Here is a 23,892-nt window from a genome sequence, read left to right on the forward strand (position 1 = left end):
GGGGTTTATGCTCTCTGCTCTCCCCCCACAGGGGACCCCAGCCTGGGTGGGCCTGACCAGAGTGGAACAGCCCCTGCCAGCCATTCCATTCCCCACCCCCTCACCGCTGGAGCTGTGGGGACATGGCCAGAAGCAGCCTCAACAGGGGAGAGAGGTTTAATTTCCACCCCCCCCCCCGCCGCGTCCCACCGACATGGACCTCAGCCAGGCTCTTCCCCACTTTTGCTAGTGGATCAGCATGGCCAGGGACCCCCAGAGGCCCTCTCCCAGCCAAGTTGTGATTCCGTTGCACCTTCCCAGCCTCCGGGGCCGAGGTTTCACTTGGGGCAGCCAAGGAGCAAAGGCCAGATCAGGGAAGAGAGGGGACAGCAACCAGCCCCAGGCCCATGTGGGGACATGCACAGAAGAATCACGGCAGTTCCATTCTGGATGTGAGTCCTGCTGAGAAGAGGCTGCGGGGATTGGGGGGGGGGGAGGGGGGGGGAGGAGAAGGGAGAGAGGGGATGGGGAAGGGGCTCCAGTGTTGGCACTAGCCTAGGGCAGAGCTGACCCAAGTATGCAACTGAGGGAGCAGCTCCTGCCCAGTAGCCCTTTCTACCGACTTGAGAATGGCGCCTGGGCCAGCCCCAGCCCCCTCAGCAGCATGCACGGTGTGGACTCACTATTACCTGCATCCCCTGGGCCAATGAGCTGGACATGCACTGCTGACTCTTCCCCTACCCAACAACAGCAACGCAGCACTGCTCTGTGTACCAAGTGCAAGGCTCTACCCCCATGGCTTCTCTGCTACCACTGCCATCAGGTGGGCTTGCCCTGGCCATATTGGTAGGTGCCGCCCATGTCACTGATCTGCAGTTGACTGCAGGTACAAACCGGGGGTGATGGGGAAGCCATAGGTGCAGAATAGCCCCACGTAGCATGCACCAGGTTGGGGGGCGCTACCCATGGCTTCCCCACCACCTGCCCCAACAGACGACCGCAGTTTGGTGGGACAGGTGGCACCTACCAGTATGGCCAGGGCAGGCCCCCCGACAGTGGTGGCAGGGAAGCTGTAAGGGCACTTAGAGCCCTGTGCCTAGTACAAGGGGATGTACTGCTCCACTTATGCTGGGTAGGGGAAGAGTCAGCAGTGTGCATCTGGCAGCCCAGAAGATACAGGTAATAGCACTTGGGGCTGAGGAAGTGAGCCTGCCCTGTGTTCCACTGTGGGGGCTGGGGCCAGGGCCAGCCCAGGCATCACTCTTCCCAAGTGAAACCTTAGCCCCAGCAGCTGGGAAGGTGCAGAGGGATTGCATCTTGGCTGGGAGGGAGGCTCTGGGGGTTCTGGGCCAGGCTGGGATCCCTGCAGGCCAAGGTGGCGGTTTAAAACTCTTTCCCAGTCATACTCAGCCTACCAGGGCCTGGTCACGTCCCCCACTCCCCTCAGTTCAGCTTCCCTCCAGTCTGAAGGGAAGGGAGGACTCAGTCTAACACCCTCCAGGCTTCTAGTGTGAGCCACTGCAGGCATGTGGCTGCATTTCCAGAATCAAAAGTGAGTGTCTATTCACTTGCTTACTGGTTCAATCTACGCAGATTAGACTAACCTGCAAAGACTGAATCAATTCAGGCTTGGAGTTTTTGAATGTCTGTAAGCAGCCTAAAAGAGCCTGTATTGATTAACTCTAAACTATTTTTCTTTCCAAAGCATGTCAGGTATTTCATGTGTTAGCACAATGCAAATTCTACGCATCTGAAAACATCATAAATTATAAAGTTTAGCGTGAAGGGATTTAAACCAACATAAAAGGCTGTGGCCTCAGAGGTGCCCAACCTGTGGCACACATTCCACAAGTGGCATGCAGCAGATGAACGAGAAGGCAGGCAGCAGAGCAGCAGTCTAGAAAAGGACCATTATGCAGAACAGACCCGGCAGAAAAAGGGACTCAGAGTGACCCTCAAGGCAGCTGTGGGGCTTAATCTATCAACCAAAAAGTTGGCCTCTGTCATTTTAACTGGTTTAACCAGTGTTTATTTCAGGTCACCTTTAATTAGGAATTAGTTTGTTAAATTGAAACATGTCATGCTTAAACTGAAATAAAGACTGTCTAAACACACTCATACCAGTTTAAAACCAAATGAAGTTAAATATGTCAATTGTTCCCTTTAAATAAAGCCTAAACCCCCCTTCCCCCACAACTGTTAAATTTCCTTAGTACTTGATAATCTTACTGATCCCTTCACACATGCCTAAAATCAGGGGTGTCAACTATTGTGCCTGTCATATCCGACACAAGCAAGCAGGTCATCTAGCCCATGGGGCTTCTCAGACTAAAAGACTCACCTTCGGGTTGCCAGCAACAGCTATTGTTGCATACACCCCTCCTCAGTGGGGGGGGGCTGATGGTCCCTTAGCTGCAGTATTGGCAAAAGCATGTAAATCCAAAGCCAGCTGTACAGATTACCATTTGGCTCTACTTAAAGAAAATCTTAAGCATTACCAACTATACTTGTGTTCAAGTTTTCCCAATCCCTACTTTGTATAATGTTTTCAACAAATCTGAAAAAAATCATTTATATAGGAGTATTTACAAGCAGTTTCAAAACTCAGGTGTATTTACCTGAAGTCATGGCTATTTTTTTTTTAAATAAAGTGAACTAGACAAATGGATTCATGTATTTTATTTTGAAGAAGTCTTTAAAGGGTTGATCAATGTAGAAGTACATTTTCACCCTGCCTCCCCCATGTCCATCTATTCATGCCTTTCTTAAAAAAATAAAATAAAATAAAATCACATTTTGTCTGTTCTCAAAATAATATATGACTAGCAGAATTATTATGCACGCATTATAACTGAATTTCTCCCATCTTAAGACTTTATCAGCACTTGACACAAGGATTAAGTAACTCTGTCTGCTTGTTAAGACCAAGCCCCCAATTCCCCAAACAGAAGGAATACAATTTGACATTAAAAGTATTCCTGACCAAAATGCTTTTAATTCAAAGGGCAAGTTATAAGATATATTGTCAGAAAGATATATTGTTCTAAGGGAAACCATTTCAGGATCATAGCTATATGGCTTTTCCTAGGAAAAAAAGTTCTACTAAAAAGATTCTAAAAATCTATTCTAGGGTTAAAAAAAGTCACTTGTAAAAGAGCTATTTTAAATTACCTTGGATACTGAAGACATTATTCAAGAAACACTTCACATTTTACATTGCCATAGTTCTTTGATAGAATAACCTTGCTATCGTTGCACAAAATGTGCCATTTTTAACAATTATAAAAGCAACTGTACACACTGTAATTACCATTACAAAAATGTGCATGTCTCTTTAAAATGTAAATACTGTAATTTAAATTACTTACTGAAGGAGAGTAAAATCAGTTGGTATTTCTGGAGCTGCTATCATTTCTTTATCATCTTCTGTAACCCCACTGTATTAGAAATATGTTCAGAAACCAGTCCGTAATATGCAAGCTTACTTGCTTTTCTTCCTTTTGCTCTAGACAATTCCTATTAAAAAAAACAAACATACAGACAGATATTAATCCTAATTTTTTAAAGAAAACAGAACCTAAAAAATAAGGTTCAAAATGTTTGTGTAACACCCTATATATCATCCTTTAATCAGAAGTTTTTTTTCTCCTTTTTAATACAAATCTGCATATCTACTACTCCCCCCGCCAATATTCTCCTCAGGCTCCTGCAGCCCCTTCGTAATAATAAAAATGTGTACAGATAAATAGTACCTATTAAAGCATTTTTCAAAGAACAAATGGTAAGTGTTGAATATATGCCATTAGTCTAGGTCTGGGGTGTCAATGATACGGCCCAGAGGCTGAATGCAGCCCATGGAACGCAGTGCTGCCTATGGGTCTTGGACTGGGCCCATGTACTGCATATGGCATGCACACGCTTGAGACGCGGCCAGTCTGGATTGGGCTCACACACCAGCTCCAGGCATGGGGAAGCAGCCTGGAACACGTATCGACTCCAGCATGCAGTGCCAATCTTTGAGCCCAATCCAGCCCACACAGCCAGATGAGTTTGATACCTCAGGTCTAGGTCACATTAGAAGAGAATAACTTAAGAAAAAGGCTCAATATCTTCTCTGGACTAGGGGGCAGTAAACAGTGTTGAGCACAGAGCCCTGAGAAAGCCAAGACAAAAGTACAAATGTGATTTCACACTGGTTTAATACACTTTAAATGTAGTGTTTATCAACTTTACACCTCTGATTCACCTTAACTTTTTTGAGTACCTCCATAAAGAGGGGCTGAGAGTGATACTGGTTCTTTTCACCACCTTTTTCTGACCTTCAATGTGGTTAGTATGTGAGTTTATCAACTTTATTATTTAGGGTACTTTAACAAGCATTAACTTATTATCTACCTTGAAGACTAGTGAGATTGTCCCATTTTCGACAAAGAAGTAACAGGAATTGCTACAGCAGTTTAGTGGCCCATCCAGTGTCCTAACAGGGCAAGTCAGTGGACAATTAAAACAACTGCCATGTAACAGAACAGAGTGCACAGTAATGACTATAGTTATGGAACAGGAACCAAAAATCTACAAGGAACTACTATTTGGATATGCTCAGTAGAGGCTAGAGTTTGGCAGCTATACATTGCAAAGACTTTGTCTAAACTGAGCACGCATAATTTCAGTCCTGCAGAGGGCAGAGCAGGATTTTTCTTGCAATTGCTCCTTCTGGCTACCCGAAGCCATTGGTGCTTCAAGCACAGGAAATGGAGGAGAGAAACCGCCTCTCCTGTGCTGCCAATGTTCCCCGTGTGCTCCGAGTATGGAAAAAGACTGAAATGAAGTTGAGTGCAGAGGCATGACAGGAATTGAGGGAAACAGGGAAAGAAAAGAGCAGGACGGAAACAAATGCTGAAAAGTCTGTAACCACTAAAAAGTACTCCCACACACAATCTGGAATAGGACCAAGAAAATATAGATTTAACATTAGCTTGATGTTTAGCCAACACCTGTAAAATCTACTGGGAAAAAAACCCAAGACTCCCCCCCACCCCTTAATTTCATTCTCTTTCTGTTACCACTACCAGGTACTGCACTTGGGAAGTGGCAGAGGCCTGTGTTTTGGTTACAAGAAGTCTAACTAAAAGTTGAACAGGAATTTTTCAAATGAAAGGTTTCTGTTTTTGTTGTTCCAGAACTGTGGACTTGTTTTCCCCACAGGAAAATATCAGAAGTTGCAATTAAACTGTCAACAGAAAAGGCTTCTCAGGAGCAGGATGGTCAAAATAAAAGAAACTGCCAAACTGTAAAAAAGCAAGTAGCTGCTGGTCATGGCAGTGAGCAGCTGACTGCCCCAGCAGATAATATGCACGAAACTAAAAGCTCTCACTCAAAAACAAGCAAGCAACAACCTCTCTCACGCTCCCCCAGTCCTTTTTAATCCTGCTATTCAACAGGAAAAATTGTCAAAACACACTACCCAGCCCTAATTTTGACATAGCCAACGACATGCAGGGCTCAATACAGCTCTTATCCATGGATCTGTTATTTTCATTTTACTAAAAAAAAAAAAAAAATTGGAAACACACCCACCCCACCAACCCTATTATAGGAAATTAGGGTTCCTCATGTCCATCTGCAATTATGACTTCTTTTAAAACCCCTTTATATGTAATTCATATACACATCTGCTCCCTAAATTAGAGAAAAGTTATTTGTTCAAAGCCTCAGAGCATCAAAGCAAGGACAGTCCTTTAAACTACCTCACTATCAGAATTGGTGTAAAAATATTTCCAAGAAAATGGTTTCAGACAATCACCAAAACATTTTTAGAATAGTAAGAAGAGGCATCAATTGCTTAAAAATTATCTTTATCACCAAGTTTAAATTATACAGCTGGTGCACCCAATGCTCTGAAATTAAAGCAGTCCTCAATTAAAACGAGATGCCTGTGGGGATCGTATTACACGTCTGGAGCAGATGGCTGCCTGAAGCTAGACCGCCATGGCAGAGATGGCAAAATCCACAAACAGCACTGATCCCCGTCCCCCCCCCAACTGCTAAAAAACCCCAATTCCTCTGTTTGTATGACGTGTACCCCACCATAAGGGGATCAATCTGAAAACCTAACTCCCCAGAAGAAACTCGCTGGAAGATCTTCATTCAAAACAGCTCACAGGGTCTGCAGAATCAGAGGTTGCTACTGCTGCATGGGGAAAACAGAAGAGGCAGCACAGAGGAGACCAACAAAACAAGCCCCTTTGACCAGAGAGAACTTTGGCAAGTTCATCTCAGAAATCAAAGCTCTAAAATCCTTTATAGACAGACCCAGTTTGATACAAAACAAGGCAGAGATAAAAGAAACTGGGGGCAGGGTCACAGACCTGAAGATACATCAGCAATAAATCTGCAAAGTAAAATGAAGAAAAGGAGCTTACAAAGAAAAATTAGGTTATAGAAAATATCAAGAGAAGCAACAACAGTAGAATAAGAAGACTTCCCCATTGAGCAGAATATTTAGAGCAGGTATCCCACTCCTTCCTGCAGCTGAACAAAACAGTCCCTGTAGACAGACAGAGCGTACCAAGCTCCCTACACCTGTGATTCTCAACCAGGAGCCACAGCACCCTGGGGGCCTTCCGATTCTCAACTGTGCTATGCAGTGCCACACAATGCTAGCTAGCAGCACTGTTAGGTTTACAAATATGATTCAACAGATAAACACAGACTTCAAATAGAAATCCACATATAGCTGTGTTCTTCCAGGGTTCTTCTGGAACAGAAGAAGTGCTCTATTATTTTTCCATAGGAGAAAAAAAGTGAAAACTAAGAACTTACATTATCCAAGGGGTGCCTCAAGCCTAAAAAGGTGAGGACCGCTGCTCTACGCTCTCCCCAATTCAAACAAACCAAGAGATACGATACTACATTTGCCGCTTTGAACAAAAGCAGCAGTTTCTGCAGAAGGTTAGAGAGACTTCTGATCCTTCTCTGAAAGGGTATAAAATGCAAGAGAATGACACACACAAACAGTGAGACAACGCCACTATACTGAATGGCAAATTCTTAAACCCAGGAGAAAGACGACGGCAAGGTACAAGGACAAGACGACTAGAATAACTCGCAAAACCAAGAGTATTCAAGAGGATTTGGGTGCAACTGAATAATAATCTGAGGGAGCTTAAAAGAAAATATGAAAGGGGGAATATCATGACGGGAGGGTGAAAGAAATTTAAAAAACAGTGTTGGAGACTGAAATATAGGAAAACGGGGAAGTAAAGACATGCCCTCAATTTAAAAGCAAAGGGTGAGGGGTGGGGAAAAGATATAAACATGAGAAGAGACTGGGTCGAGGTCTGATATGGCTCTGCAAAACAGCTCTCCCCAGAAACCAGTACCTATGATACAGCGCCATGATTTCCTTATAGTTTGGGAGTCAAATCTTCCAGGTATTGAGGGGTTAAATATTCCATCCCACCTGAAGGATGGGGTGAATGCTCCACATTTTAGCAAAAGGTAAAGGGTGCAAAATGTAAGGATTATTTGTGGATCCAAGTGAGAGGGAAAACTGGGATGGGAAAGTTGTAGGGGGAAGGGGAGGAAGGTAAGCAGAGGCTTTTGTAAATAAAGTTAAATTTTGAGGCAAGAATGTATAAAACAATACACAGAGATCAAAACAGTACTGCAGTTATATTAACTAGACCAGACATACGCTTTACTTATTTTCTTATATATTAAGCAAAAGTAAAGGCAATTGTAGCTTTTAATGTGTGCACACATGCTATATAACGTTATACATTATACTATTACTATATTAATAGTTTATTATTATAGTATCCATACATAATAACACCAGCCAGTAAACCAGTGTGTGTCTGGCCAGACTGTTCGAACGTTAATGAATGCTATATTTACATATGGGAAAGCTAAGTGGTAAGAATTCTTGTCTATTATTTATTTTCCTGTAAATATGTAATAACTCTAACCTCACACAACTGTTACTCCAGTGTTGTCATGTTTTTATATTTGCCTGAATAAAAAGAAAAGTAAAAGAAACTGAACAAATTAGAACAAAAAAACCTACGTCTGAAGTTTCATGGTGACACCATGTAAGACTAATTATTTCAAGGAAGAAAAATCAGAAAAGAAAAATCAGCTCATTTTGGCCAAAGTAAGTAATGGACTTGTAATTAAAACAGGAGAGGAATATCAAGCTCCTTCTTGGAGCTGAAGTGTCTTGGCTAAAAAGATTCAATTGGGCTTGCACAGTTTCCCGAGGGGAATGGAACTGTAGTTTAATGAAGGAAGGAACCGAAAAGAGAGCTCAACATTTGGCCAACTGTGTTAGAAGCCAGTAAGTTACTTATTTAGCAAAATGCTTTACAATGGAATGACACGTACGAGCCCCAAAAGAGCTTACAACATTACACGGGGACATAGGACTGGAAAGGACCTAGGCAGCCACATTAATCCAAGCAAGGGGAAATAAAAATGACTTGGAAAATAAGGGGAGGGAAACTAGACAGGGAGATTATCTGAGAAAGATAAACAGAAAAGGGCAAAGAAATGTTTGTTATGGGCACTTGTTGAGATGTCGTTAAAGACAGAAAAAAAGACTGTACATGTTTGGATGTAGTAAAGTCAGAAACTAATAAAGGTAAGTATGGCTACTTGACAGATCCCATTCCAACCAAAAGAAAACCACAAACTGTCTAAATGTGTCCTTACTATGGATAATCTGAAACAAAGTTTTCAAACCAGGTGCTGGCACATATATCACTCTAAGGAAAAGTCTATATACGTACTCCTGTATTATCACAAAACTGTAGCCGTCTTAAAAAAAAACCCAACCTGAGTACTAAACACCTTAATTTCATATAATAATATATACACATATTATTTACTCAGAGATGCGTATTTTATAACTAAAAAATTTTCAAAGTCTGGTTGAAAAAATGATTTATGAACTTCAGAAAGCCACTAAGTTTTGCTGAAACATAATTAACTTATTAACTTTTAGAACAAATGTATCATGCTGAAAGATCACAAGGTGGAGCTCTAGCCTAAAGCTAACTAAGGAAACTCCAAAAGACAGGTCACCCAGAGGTTGACCTAGTTATTCCTGCACAATAAGCTTTATAATGCATTGTTATTCAGCAATAATGTTGTAGCACATTTTGTTTACATTTGCCAATTCTCGATATAAAAAGTTTAAATATACCAAAAACTTCTTGAACAAACATTGAATGAGATTAAAGAATACTTGGAATCACTCTGGGCTCTCCTGGGGTAGAAAAGTATCAAAGACAATGCAAAAGCATTATGACTTTATTCAACTGCTTCGTGTGTTCAAGAAGTAACAGCAAGAGGATTCAAAGTCTGATGTCAGGCAGAGGATAAGGTAGGGAGGCAGACTGGTTCAGAGAGACATTAGCTTTCATGGGCAGCAGCCTATGTCGTCAGATGTTCTCTCACAAAGTTCATGTCTCTTCGAACCAGTTGGTCTCCCTTGTGAGTTACTACAGATTAAAGAAATAGCATTGTTATGCTAGACCTTACCAATTAAAAACTGATAAACAAATACCATTTTGATTCACTGAAGCAACAACTGAAATATATGCAGACACAATTAATTAATTATGCAAAAATAACTGTAGGTTATGGAGGTTCAAATAGAAGCATTTGTGACTAGTATGAATAGCAAAGACTAAGCATGAAACAATACCCAAAATTGGAGCTGGTCTTCATTGCAAAATTGCTAAGTTGTGTGCTGCCCTTATCTCAGAGTCCTATGCACACAGTAACCTAATGTGGTAAATGCTCTTAACACGAGTTTAGTCCAAGAATAGAGTAAGCTAGAATTCAAGAATTCACAATTCATCAATGGCTAACATAACCATTCTGTATCAAGAACACAGCTAGCGCCACTTGAATGCCATTTGTCTTCCAACACCCACCCACAATTCCCACAACATGCACCAATAACAAATTCACTCTCTAGGAAATTGAAGAATTAAAAAAGCAGTTTAGCCCAGAAAACACTAAGAACCATGGGATGTAGTTGAAAAGGTCTGTGCAACACAGACAAATGAGAAGATCGCCAGTGTGCATGCACTAACTCAAGTGTTATTTTGCAGTATGGCCACTCTCACCAAAGCCAAGCTAATTCAAATTAATTCTGCTGTGAAAATACAGTTGCATTTAAGCCATTATCTGAGTAAATGACCCAATAATATAGTACTCCAAGATAAAGTTTACTATTGAATATTTAAATTTGCAAGAGACACCAAAAAAACCCACATCTTTATCTGAATTTACACTGTTCCACATTAGTTAACTAGAACACTTAGAAATTATGAACTTTTAAATTATGTCTCTTGTTCACACACACATCCCCACCCACCCACCTTTGCTTCTGTACTTAGTGTTTACAACTCCAGGTAAATTTGATCAGGACAAATAATAAGATGCTTTCATCATCTTTGTAGCCAAGTAAAAAATACTAAGAAAAGAATGATGGTTTTACAGACAAAGAAGGGGAACAAGAGATTAGATTTAATTCCCATTTGAAACTTTGGGCAAATTACATAACCTTCCCCGTGTCTCAATTCCTAATCCCTAAAATGGGAACTGTACTGGTATGAGAAAGAAAATCAATGGATTGCGAAGCTCTCAGAAAGGTAACAATTTTAGCAAGGGAGACAAATAAGACAGACCAGGGCTACCCAATTTGCAGCCTGTGGGCTCACATCCAGCTTGCCACTCCACCCATAGCTCTGACTGTTGCTGCTGCCAAGATGTCTCCACCTTTCTGTCCCCACCCCTGGAGGCAAGGTGCCACAGCCCTAGGGGCCCAAGATGTCCAGGAGACCTATGTGGTGTGCATCCTGTGACTCCTCAGAAGTTGAATATAAACCCTAAAACAGGGGCTCCTGATCTCTGGAGTGTACACAGGAGAAAAATGTGTGATAGTGGATTCAATTTTCATTATAATAATGGACATATAAAGAGTTAAAATATAAAATGTATGCTGGGTTTGTGAGCAGCTGGTATATCCAGAGGGGGGTAACACAAGAAGAAAAGGTCTGGGAGCCTCTGCCCTAGGGTGGACCATTCAATGTTGAAAAATGCTGATGCTCCTTAATCAGCTGTGCAGAAATTACTATTGGAGTACTACAAGAATTTTCTTCTTCTTACTGTATTGGTTTAGTGGTTCTGCCTGGCACTGTCAACATGAAAAAACTGAAAAGAAAAACCAAGAAAGATTTCCACTTAAAACTCTGTCAGCAAAGAAGCCTAGTATAAATATATCATTTTTAGGTCAATTAGGTATTTTCTTTCCATAGCAAAATATGCCTCCACCTATTATATTTACATACCATAACAAATTATTACTCGGAAGGAATTTTTAAACGCACAAGTTTTACATAGCTACATGGTATTTCCCATAGGTCTGAAAAAGTGCATTATTCTTTCTGAAGTTACACAAGGTGTTGTGTCAAATGCCATCAAGCTTTATTCAAATTACAAAAAACAAAAACAAAAAAACCACTCCAAAATACTTAAAACATAACACAAAATAAATTAAGTTAGAGCTCCCTTTATCAGTGGTTCTAATCACCTGGCAGACACAATTCCAGAGCTGAAATGAGGTGCAATGTGACTATATGCATACTCTAATTTATTTTTCCTACGTGGTTTGTTTGATATACAAAACTTTGTAAGATTTTATAAGAAAAGTTATAATACTAGCAGTATTTCTGTTTCTTCTTTAAGAGACCTGTCCAACTGGCAACAAGGACTAGATTCAGAATTATGAACAAGGTTCACAATGTTTCCTTTAACTTCCACAAGAAGTTTGTAGTGACCCAGCTCCTGTAAACAGAACGCCAAGATAAGCAGGGCCTATGACACGCAGGGCAACATCTATTCCATTTCAGATTCCCAAGCATCCTTCATTGCAAGATAAAAAGCCATCTTGTTTTTTAAATCCAGATTTTGCTATTTCTTGGTATCAGAATAGGAACGTTCCAATTGTTTTACTGCCTCTTACACAGCATAATTAAAATTTTGAACATCTGGAAGCAGGGGGGTTCAGCCCCGGGTATTACCTGCAGTACCATGTCATCAGGCCTGCAGGGCTGGCTCCCCAGTGGTCCAGAAATTTGGTGGCACCACTCCCGATACCCTGGGGAGCCCTGAGCACAGTGGATCAGGCATCCAATCCCAGTATGCAGGGCCAGATCCAATCCAGGCGCACAAGACAGGGAAGGCAATGCTGGGCCTGACCCCAGCATATGGGCTTGTTCTACAATAGAAGACTTCCTGGATTTGTGTTGATTTTATTTATTAAGTATACGTTTAAATATTCTGAAAAGTGCAGAATTTCATCAAGATGGGTCAGTTACAAGTTTACGTTGTTTTGTTTTTTAAAATCAACATACTTTTGAGAAAAAATAATTAAAATAACTAACTGAGCTGTTTGGTATTATAAAATGCAATGACATGGGTTTAAGCATATATATACCTTGCAAACTTGTTGTTAAATCTGTTACCCAGGAACAGTGAGGGTTTTTTCACTTTTTTTTTTTTTAAATAGGGTAAGATTACTATTACTCTATTTACTCACATGCAAGGCAAACTTTTTCACCCCTTCATCAACCGGGAGAGACAACAAGCCTCCTCTTGGATTCATTTGAGTATGGTGGGTAGTGGAACATAGTGAAAGTTAAGCCACCTACTATATGTCACAAAGTACCTCCCCCCCCACCAAAGGATGCTCTCCAGAGGTTGCAATCCATCAACTGGTTTCTTGGGCTGTACGGGAGCTTCATTTTGCAGAAAGAAAATAAAAGCCCATTCAACAAGACAAAGATATAAATTAGGCTATCTAAAGACTGACAAATAAGAGCCAAGAAAGATGCTTTAAAAAAAAAAATAATTAAAAATATCCAAGACCTCTGAAGGGAAGTTAACTAAGGAGGCAAAGATTCTGAAAAGTGCCCTCTGAAGCAGTAGTTTCTAGGTAAGTAAATACTCCAACCTCTACTTGCTCCAGAATTTAAAAAAAAAAGGTGGGGGGGGGGCGCAAGTAAAGATTAACTGGCTGAGATTTTTCAAGAGCCTACGGGAGGGAGGTACCTAAAATCATACTGAGAAATCTGTGCAATTTGGGCTTTTAATTACATGCAGTCCTCGGATTTACGATGCAGTTTTCAGGAACAAATTGTATCTTAAGGCGAAACGTTGCAACTTGGAACCGATTTCCTCATAAGAAACAATGTTATAAATGGGGGATTGGTTCCTGAACCAAGACCCAATACCCTATTTTCACCTAAAATACCCCAGAATTTTGTACTCAGTCAATTATAGATGAGTAATATAGCTACATTTATGTATTTATAGTATACATAGCAATCATATGGATTTAGAAGGACTTCTTTGAGTTAACTTCGCTGGACTTTTTAAAAGGCTCTTGGTTGGACTTTCTGAAGGGTTCTTGGCTGGAGTCTTCTCAGGAGTCTTGGCTGCAAGTTTTTCTGGAGCCTTGGCCGCTTTCTTAAAGAAAGTGTCCAAGGAAGTTTGGACAGATGTTCTCCAAGGAGATGGGCGACGCAGCAAACTTGTTTGCTGGCATGGCGTCGCATTGGATCTAGCACTGTAAAGTCAAAACTGACATCATAAAGTTGAAACAAGGTGTCAATTTAGAAAGTTGCAAGTCAAGGACTGCCTGTATTCCTTTAGGCTTCTGTGAAATCTCTAACTAGAACTAAAGCACAGAGCAATAAGGCCTGCCACCTCCTAAGATACAAATAGTTCTTTAATTCTCCCTTCCTGGTTGTTGCAAAGGATATGGAGTAAATCCACACATCACACAAAACAAACAAGAAAGAAGCTACATAGTTAGAGCAGACTGAATAATCCTAATTTAGTTTCAACTGACACCCCCGAGTGATAAACCACTTCAATATACTTTGGAGAGGGAGCACAGGCAGAGAGATAGGACACTGAACTTGTATTGTTCTCAGTTAAGTTCTATTTCATGTTCTTCCACTAACCTCCTGTTATAGTCTGCATAAATCATGTCACTTTGTGCATCTGGTCCCCCTCTCACTGCTTTCCTTTTTTGTCTATTTAGGCTGGGCTTCTATCTAAAATTTATTACATTTTAAATATTGGATTTCTAAATATTATTATTCTAAATTACTCTAAATTTAAAAATATTTCTAAAGACATAGAAAGATGCAGATTATTCAATTAAGTTGTGAAAGCAACTTTACCTAACAACTCGGATACCAAGGCTTGGAAAACACACATACAATGCTGCTGTAACCGCACTTGGCAAAAAAAAAAAAAAAAAAAATGCAAGAAAAAAGCAGAATGGTTTGAAGAGCACTCTCATACTCTTCTACTGCCAGTTGAGAACAAAAGGACAGCACTAATCACCTACAAGAAATCTCCCAACACCAAAGCCCTGGAAAATTTGAGAAAGGCTTGAGGAGAAATGCAAAAGGAGGTTAGGAAGCGTGCCCAAACTTTTTGGCTAAAATTCCGTGATGATATTCAGAAAGCAGCTGATAACAGTGGAACGTATGAAGGCATCAAACAAGCAACTGGTCCAGTCAAAAAGAAAATAGCTCCACTGACAGACTTAAATAGCAATGTCATCGCTGATCAACAAAAACCTCGAGCCCTGGATTGAACACTATGGAATTCTATACTGCAGTGAGACTGAAATCAGGCATGAAGAGCTGAAAGGATTAGCACAGTTTGAAGTTATGATGGATTTGGACAATGAACCTACATTAGAACACTTGCAGAAAGCTATTAAATCAATTTCTGGGAACAAGGCATTGGGCAACAACTGCTTGTGTGCTAAAAATCTACAAGTGTGCCGATGATGAATTACTTTGAAAGCTCCATGAAGTTATACTGCTCTGCTGGAAAGAGGAAACGGTACTGCAAAATTTCAAAGATGCTTGTTTTGTACAATTATACAAAAACAAGGGGAATAGAAGCAACCGTGACCACTATAGAGGTATCTCCCTGTTGAACATAGTTGGAAAAGTTGTCACTTGTATTATACTCCATAGCAGCAGTCTCTAGGTGAAAGAATCTATCCTGAAAAACTCAATGCAGTTTTTACTCGGGATGCTCCACCACTAATACGATATTTTCAGTCAAGCAACTGGAAAAGAAGGTGTAGAGAAAAAAAAAATAGCCTTCACTCTGATGAAAGCCTTCAGTGTGGTTGACAGGGCTTTCTACTATTCAGAAGAAACTGGGTTGCCCCCCGAAACTGTTGAACATCATTTGCTCATTACACCAAGGAATGAAGGAAACTGTAGCGTATGAAATCAAAGAATCAAAAATGCCTTTAACATCAATGAAGTAAAACAGAGGTGCAACCTTACCCTCCACGTTTTTTAACATCTACTTTTCATTCCCAATTCCTCATGCATCTAAGGACAGCAATGATGGCATTTGTCTTCAAACCAGACTAAATGGAGGCTTATTCAACACTGTAAGGTTTAGAATGCAAACCAAGGTGAAAGAACTGGTTCTGAAGACTTCCTGTTTGCAGACAATATGGCCTTGGTTCCTTGCAGTGAATCTTCCCTGCAAAAGCTCTTGGACAGATTTTCTGCACCATGCAAGAATTTCAGGCTAACAGTTAAGTCTCAAAAAGACTGTGACCATGTACCAAGGGGTGGAAGAACTAGGGCCCAACATCACTCTGGAGGGTAAATCTCTTGGTGTTGTCACAACAACTTTTGCTACTTGGGTTCTACAATCATTATGAATCTTGACCTTCAGACTGAACTGGCTAACAAAACTAGAAAATCATCTAAGAATTTCAGTCTATTACAGGGATATGCAGGAAATAAACTTTCAATTCAGGTTAAGATGTAAATCTCCAAGACTTGTGTACTATCATCCCTGTTTTATGGCTTAGAAATGTGAACAACATATGTTAGGCACCTCAGGAGACCGAAAAATTTCCACATGGAAACCCGTGCAAGATCCTGAAAATAAAGTTGGAAAACAAAATGCCAAACAGAGGTGCTAGAGTGTGCAGGACTGACTCACTTAAAATCATCAATCATCAAGAAGAGCAAGATGAGATGGCTTGGCCATGATAGGAGAATGGGAGAAGACTATCCCCAAGAATACTTTGTTCAGCAAGATTTGAGACTGTTTTAGAAAGTCTCAAAGTACCACAATGTGTGCAAAAATGGTCTGGAGTTGTTCAACATTAATGTAGAAAGCTGGGAGGAGTGCACAGCATCCTGTCCAATCTGGAGGGAACATCTGGCACTGGGTGCAGCTCAGCGTAAAGCAGCTTTGATCCAGAGGATGGAAGCAAAGCAAGAAAGAAGGAAGCAGCACGCTGTAAACTTGGGCTGCAATTCAGACAACATATGGATATATGAAACTTGTAACAAGCTGTGTCACTTGCAAACTGGGCATATCAGCCACAAGCAAATTTGTCGAACACCTCACTAGATCTCTTGCTCATAAAGCCATGATCCAGAAGATCTATGGTTGCCTACTCTATAAGATAAAAGCAGGGGTTTAGAGGCCCTCATCTTTTAATATGCATAACACAATACCTACTAAATGGGATTCCCCCAACTTGCTACTGCAATACAAACAGTAAATTATTAGTACTGCAGCAGTGCAGAATTACTGAATTTCATTGGCCTCTGCTGGACTGACTCTAAAATGAAAAAGCTAACATATTGGCTAGGCTGGATTTGCTGCATATTTTTGTGAGGTAGTTGTATTTCCCCATCTAACTATATGTAGATGTATTTACCCATCTAGTAAGCCACATAACTTAATTATAAGTCTTAAGCCAAATGGAAGCTTTACAAAGGAGCCTTCACCAGTATACAGCCCAAACATTTATTGGCATTATCATTCCAAGAACAGAAACAGAGCACTTCATTCACAGTGATGCTCCTGATGCTTCTGTTATAGAATTCAAGAGGTGGATAATCAATACCAGTCCCCAAATGACAGACCTACTGATGCAGAAGATGACCAAATGCTACAAGTTGCTTTATGCCATCGGAATCTGAAGTGGAATTTTAAGAGTGGAATATACACATACGTGTGCACGCGTCTCTCTCTCAGGTGTTATATATATATAACTAACACCTAAGATGACCTTGTATCTTTTAAGGAAATAGCAAATGTCAGTCTAAAAAACACAAAATTAGCAAATTCACACCCAATATTGATAAAAGTCACATTTCCTCCTAAAATGCAGGAAATTTAGATTAAAAACATTTCATCCTCTCATTGAAGTTATCCTTGTAATCTTGCCAACAGCAACATCTGTGCTACATACACTACTCATAACTTAAAGCTCTTTAATATCCACATTTTAATTTCTATTCTCCCTGAGCAGACAAGGCAAAATCCACTCTAGTTCTTCAGCAATTTGTGGTTCTGATCAGATTTTGTTCAACTGAGATAGCATGAGCACATTCCATGAATTTTTCATGAAATGTATAGGCCTGCTTACCTTACCCAGAACACAGGATATTACTAAAGAAGGTTTATAATCTGTATAACTAGTCTTTATACAATATCAACAGTGTTATACCCCTCCCCCCAGTTCCTGAGAAGTAAGATTATGAGGCAGTTAGTATGGAAAGCTTACATCTGGAGACCTAGAATTAGATCAGCTTACAAGTGATATTAGTGGGGTGACCATATTATTTTGAAGGCAATCAGGGATTTGGAGGGGGGGCTGCCATGCATGCACACACATGCACCCCTACCCCACCTCCCCGCCACCCCTGACGATACAGCTCCCAGGAGACCTGACAGTGGAGCAGGGTGGGGCAAAACAGCATGGAGGCTCATTGCTAAGCTCCATCCCCTACATGCAGTGGCTGGGGCTGAGGCACCTGTGTGGGGGGAAGCTGGAATGGCCACCTGCCGCTGAAGCCACTAACAAGGCCCAGGCTGCGTATAGCAGCCCCCATCAACAGTGGGGAACAGCCTCTGTGCTGCACCCTCCAAACCCCACAACAGCCTGAGCTGCACAGCCACGCGGTGCCTCCCCACCATCCCCAGTAGCCACCAAGGGCTGCCAGGTGCAGCCTGGGCCCCAGCAGGAGGGCACAAGGCTGCCAGCAGTGGGCAGCCATACTAGCTTACCCTACACAGATGGTCCTGACCTTCTCCCAAGCTCCAGCCCCCTCCCCTAGCCCTGGCCCACCAATCCATGCCCCAGGCAGAAGCAGCAGTGCTCAGCCCAGCCCGTCCCCCCACCCTCCAGCTACTGCACAGGAAGAGGTGGGTCAGGCACAACCAATCTGGGACTTTTTCTTCAATTTTAGCCAACCAGCTGAGATGCTGGGATGGCCTATGAAATCTAGGGCTGTCCTGGTCAAACCGGGACATAACATCACCCTATATATTAGTGGTCTCCACATATCAGGTGCTTTTTAAAAAAAAAGCTACAAAACCATCGGAGTATTCAAGTTGAAGAAATTCCTCAAATCATAAAGGGCTTACTGCAGGCAAGTCAATAATTATATCCATTGACAGACCTGGGCACACATGCTTGCTTTATACTAGCTATTATGAAACTCAATGTAAAAAAGAAATTAACATTATCTAATACACTGTAAAAAGGCAACAAATAAGACAGCTGCTTTCAATACCTTCTTAAATAAAAATAAAGAAGGAATTTTCAAAAGCAACAAATGAATGGGAAGAACCCACAGACTTTTAATTGGACTTGAGCTGGCCCTATAGCATTTTAGAGCTTCCTAGAAGGTATTTAAAATATGCTTGTTGCAGGGATGTCAAACATACAGCCCATGGGCCAAAACCAGTATTAGGCCCACTGGATTACCAGAGCTGCTACTTCCACCAAATGCCCTGTGCCAGAGTTGCTGCTGCCGCATGCCATGGGCTGGATCCAGTTCTTAAGGAGCATGGTAGGAAGAACCCAGACTGAAGCACAAGGTGAGTGTGACACCCCTGGATTAAGGGTTTTATAACCACAAAGGCCTAAAAAGCTCTAAACTACCATATGTTAATAAGCCAAAATTTAAACTGAACTAGTGCACCATCACAAAAAGGGTATTTAAACTGCAACAATATTTGCTGCGAGTCAACCCCTAGGTGCATGTTCCTTAAAAATCACTGTTGTATAGTGCGTAAAGCAGGCTAATTGCTTGCTAATGTAAGAACAAAATTAACCTGGCATGGGAGTCAAATTTACAGTTAAAAAAAAATTTAAATCACTAGTACACCATTTAAAAGCCCTTAATTTTGGAAAGGAAAAAAACGCATCATGCAGTTAACATTAATTAAAGGTTCTGAAATCATGTAAAAAAGCTACTCTAATAGCTACAGCTTCTGCTGAGGAGCTGAAGTGATGCAGAAAGGTAGGACTGAGTAGTTGAGTCATCTTCTCTTCATTTCTTCTCTCCTGCATTTCTCTTTGCACAAGCAGCAGGAACAGCCTACATGTGCTGTGAAGTCCAACCCCCCCCCCACTCAGAACAACACAAATCTAATTCTATCCTACATTCCCAGCTCGCTAAATTATAAGAATTCTTCCATAATCTTAAAGCATGATCTTGACAGGCTAAGATGTTAGCACTAAAAAAAAAATAAATAGTGAAATGGTTTCAGGTATTTACCGTCCTGTTCACTTACCACATGAAAAAAAAAAATTCAAGAAAAAAGTATTTTTAAGCATAAGCTTTTGTGAAGGCTGTGAAAGAAATTCAGCCTTTGGACGCAAGCAAACCATATAACCAAGTATATGCAGGATCATATTTCAATTAGATACAGAACACTCTTTCCCTATGGCTATTGTTCATTAGCTGCTGCTATGCAAGGCATACCAATCAGCTACTATTTGGGGACAGCTATCAATGATACCTTTTAGAGACAGTTACTGCAATTAATACTGTAGTTTTTGAAAATCATAACATTTATTGAAGATTTTAGTTCTAATCCAAGTTTGTGATATTTTTTGCACTATTTGGCAAACCCATAACACGTTTTTCACTGGGTTAACCTAAGGAATGTGCGTTTCCTCCTGCAGCTGTGGCACTAAAAACTACTTCAGGCATCCACTGCAGCTTTTAGCTTTTGACTCAGTATTTGATCTTTACTATTTTGGAGTTTCAGGTGGACTTGGAGAAAACTTCATTAATTTGAAGCAATTTCATTTTTAACTGGTTTTCAGTTAATATACTGGCTACCAAGTCTCCCTGACTATTTTGGTGGGGTTTTATGCCTTTTTAGAATGTTTTCATAAAATACAAAGGAAGAGAAAGACTCACATGCAAGAGAAATTAATTAGCTATACAAGTGCAGCAACAGAACTGACTACACCAAAATTGCTGCAATGTACACCAGAAAAATACCCATCTGTTTCTCTAACTTCTTCCAATTAATAAGTATTTCAAACAGATAAAAAATTCAGGCAGAAGAGTAAGCATTTATATTAACAGTATCTGCTTACAGCTACTATATTCTTTCCAATAGATTATCCTACATCATGAACAGGGATCCTGGTTTTCTCCGAGTAAAAATTGCGAATTCCCTGATTAAAAACCCAAAATCTGTGATAAACATTAAAGGCCCCCCACAGCTCACCCCTCCCCCAGAGCTGCTGGTGCCCTGCACTCGCCCCCACAGCCTCAACAGCCCTCCTGACGCTCTTCACAACAGCCCCCCAAACCCACAGGCACAGAGTCACATGCAGACACCCACCCCAGCAAGTAAGTGTGTGTGGGCAGAAGGGGCGGGGGAAAGGGAGGGTAGATCAATAAGGTGGGGGAGCATGCCCCTGTGCCCACTCCCAGGAGCAGAGCCGGGGGGGGGGGGGAGAACAGGGGTGCCAGTCTGTGGGCCACACATGCCAGCCGGCAAGAGCTCTTTGCAAAAGCAGATAATCCATGGATTTCTCCGATAAAAACAGAGAATCCATGGTTTTCTCCATTTTTCCGTAGGAAACAGAAAACCCGGATCCCTGATCGTAAGATGGCTGTAGTACTTACGTAGCACAGTGAACACATTCCTTCTTTCTACAATGTTCTCTTCTAATAGTTAAATTTCTTACTGTAAGGTATTAACTTGTTATAGCTACTGATTCAAGGACAGTCCTTCTTTGATCTGATTTCAAAATTAGCTCATCAAGAAGAATGCCCAACAACTCTGCTGTGACTTATTCTCGCCGATGTGGTTCTTATTAAGCATTTTATCAAAATCTTGTGATGCCTCTCTTAATTCCAACCTAATCACATAATATACTTTAAAAATAGTTTAGCTTGTTATGGACAGGTTTGTGATATTTAAAGTAATTAGCCCTTAGTTAATAGGGGTGAACCAACACATTGGTGCGATATCAGATGGACACCAATATAAAGAAATTGGCTGCATCAGAAATTGGCCTGATGTGACCAATAACATCACCAACAAACGGACCATGCATGCACAACCGCAGTGCAGCACATAGGCACTGCAGTGCAGCACAGCTGGGCAGCTTGGAGAGCTGCACCTAGCGGTTAAGTCTGTTGTGGTGGAAGGGGAGGAGGAAGGGAAGGGGCATGGCAGGGGAGGGGGAGAGGGTAAAGGTCCTTTTGGTGAGAGAGTAGGGCTGGGGCAGGCGCTGCACAGCCACAGCGGGGCACAGGATGGAGTTGCAGCTCATCGGGGGGGGGGGGGGGGGCAGGCAGGTACAGCTCCCACTGCCATATGCAACCCAGGAGGGTATGGGGGGGAAGAAGCCTGGCACTAGCCCTGCACAGATCCGGGGGCATCCGTCCCCGTCCCCACGTGGCTGCATGCGGCAGTGGGAGCTGTCCACCACCCAACAAGCTGTGGCTCTGTCTTGTGCCCTGCCTGACCCAGGCCCAGTCCCTGCCTCAATCCCTCCCTCACTACAGGGGCCTTGATCTGCCTCCACCTCCACCCCCCCCAAACACAACCAACTTACCAGTCAGATACTGCTCTTCAAGCTGCCGGGCTGCGTATCGGAAATCGGGCTGGTATTGGTCAATATGCCTCCTTAAAAATTGGCTATTGGTATCAGCCCCAAAAATCTCTATTGGTGCACCCTTATTAGTTAAATAAGCATTTTAATATTTGGAACTGAAGTAATTGTTATAAAAAAAAACAACATATCAATTCTTAATTAATTTGCTATTGTTCCTGAAACCTGGGGACAAATGACCGGTTTAAGAAAAAGAATTTGGTTTAGAATTCATATGAACTGAGATACTATTTTTAATTTAATAATATGTAGCATTATATGAGGTACCAACAATTAAAGAACTTTAAAAGAAATAAGTGCTCTAATGGCTCATGAACCACTTTTCTTAAAAATAATGGATCATTGATAAATTATCTGCATTAATGTTAACCTATTTACATTGCAAATATAGTACAAATCTTGGGTTCTGCTTACTAAAAGAGCCTCTCAATATTACGAATTGCTTTTCATATTTAATAGCAACTGAAAAGCATCATGCTGTTGCCTTGATGAACAAGAGTAGGCATACAGCATTAAGGTATTTCAAAATAAACAGACAAGGTTCTTTGGGTAAAATCCAATATTGTTTATTAGAACAACTAACATAGTTGGGAAAATTCTTCTTTGCAAGCTTTCGGGTACAAACACCTCAGCCTGAAGAAGGCTGAGTTAGTGGTCTAATAAACAATATCGGATTTACCCAAAGAACCTTGTTTGCCTATGTCCTTAGGTCAGCACGGCTACAACCAATACCCCTCAAAATCAGCACATGCTTAAAAAATGTCTATGGCTTAAATAAAGTATCTTCAGGACTATGCATTCAATAGCTCACACACAACAGTTAAATATAAATAACGGCAATAGCAATGGATTATTTTTAGATAAAACAAAGTACTTTCCATAGGTTTGTTAACTTTGTTTCCCCTTAACTAAGTGGCAATGGGATTTGGCAGCTCTGGAAAGTGATGCCATTTTCATATGCATTTAACTTAACATGTGACATGCTTGCCAAAAGTGTTGGCCACCACTGCTTAAACTAGGGGCGGGCAATTATTTTGGGCAGAGGGCCGCTTACTGAGTTTTGGCAAGCCACCGAGGGCCATGTGACAAGCAGCCCAGGGCAGATTAATATTTTCTAAAATTTTTAGAGGGCCTGCGGGCTGGATAGAATGGCCTGGCGGGCTGCATTCGACCCCCGGGCCACTTTTTGCCCACCCCTGATTTAAACACATCTAGATTAAAGTTTAATCTAATGCACTTTATACACAGGTTGTGAATGTATTAGTAACCAACTGGCTTTAAAGAGCAACTTTTTATTTCCTTTCTAAAGTATTTACTATTTATGTCCATCATCCTTAGGTAAGGTTAGACTTGTGTAATTTCCAGAGATAAAAATATTGGGGGGGGGGGGGGGGGTTGTTTTGCTTTGTTTTATAGGAATATGTTGAAAATCTAAAGTTCTAGATTCCTAAAGTTCAAATATGCTCTCCTATGCTTAAAAAATTCCAATGAAACAAATCACTGATTTTCAAACTCCCCAGTAAAGTGTTTGTTTTATGGTATGGACTGTGTTTCTATTAAATCTCACAACACCCTTGTTAAGTCTCGGAAGATATATGCGCTACAGACCATAAATATCAATACCTCACTCCTTGCAATGTTATGAATGTGAACGGCATAACTAATAATTGCACTCTCCAAGGAACCTTGTTTGGCACCAGAAGATGGAGACAGTCTTGGGTTTACAGATTAACATAAACTAAGAGTTGCAAATCTTAGCAGAGAGGCTCAAGGAAACAGTAGTATCCAATTTGACTGTTAGACAAGAAAATTTCTGGCTGAAGATAAATTAGGTCTGGCAGTTGTTCAACTTGACCTCTACTTAAAACATTCTTGCTATAGGGTATGAT

At 41.2% G+C, this 23,892-nt stretch overlaps 1 protein-coding gene across 3 annotated transcripts in view; it reads right to left on the reverse strand.

Annotated features, from left to right (window-relative positions):
• The window catches only part of STAG2 (STAG2 cohesin complex component), a 116,876-nt gene that overhangs the window by 58,034 nt on the left and 34,950 nt on the right, over nt 1–23,892 (reverse strand). For all 3 annotated transcript variants that reach the window (XM_059732828.1, XM_059732829.1, XM_059732830.1), the window contains exon 2: nt 3,348–3,495. In XM_059732828.1, coding sequence (XP_059588811.1) covers nt 3,348–3,391 — 44 coding nt within the window. In that variant the 5' untranslated portion in view covers nt 3,392–3,495. The remainder of the gene's footprint in view (nt 1–3,347; nt 3,496–23,892) is intronic.

The sequence above is a fragment of the Alligator mississippiensis genome, chromosome 8 (assembly GCF_030867095.1).
Source record: "Alligator mississippiensis isolate rAllMis1 chromosome 8, rAllMis1, whole genome shotgun sequence".
In the NCBI taxonomy this organism is placed as follows: Eukaryota; Metazoa; Chordata; order Crocodylia; family Alligatoridae; genus Alligator; species Alligator mississippiensis.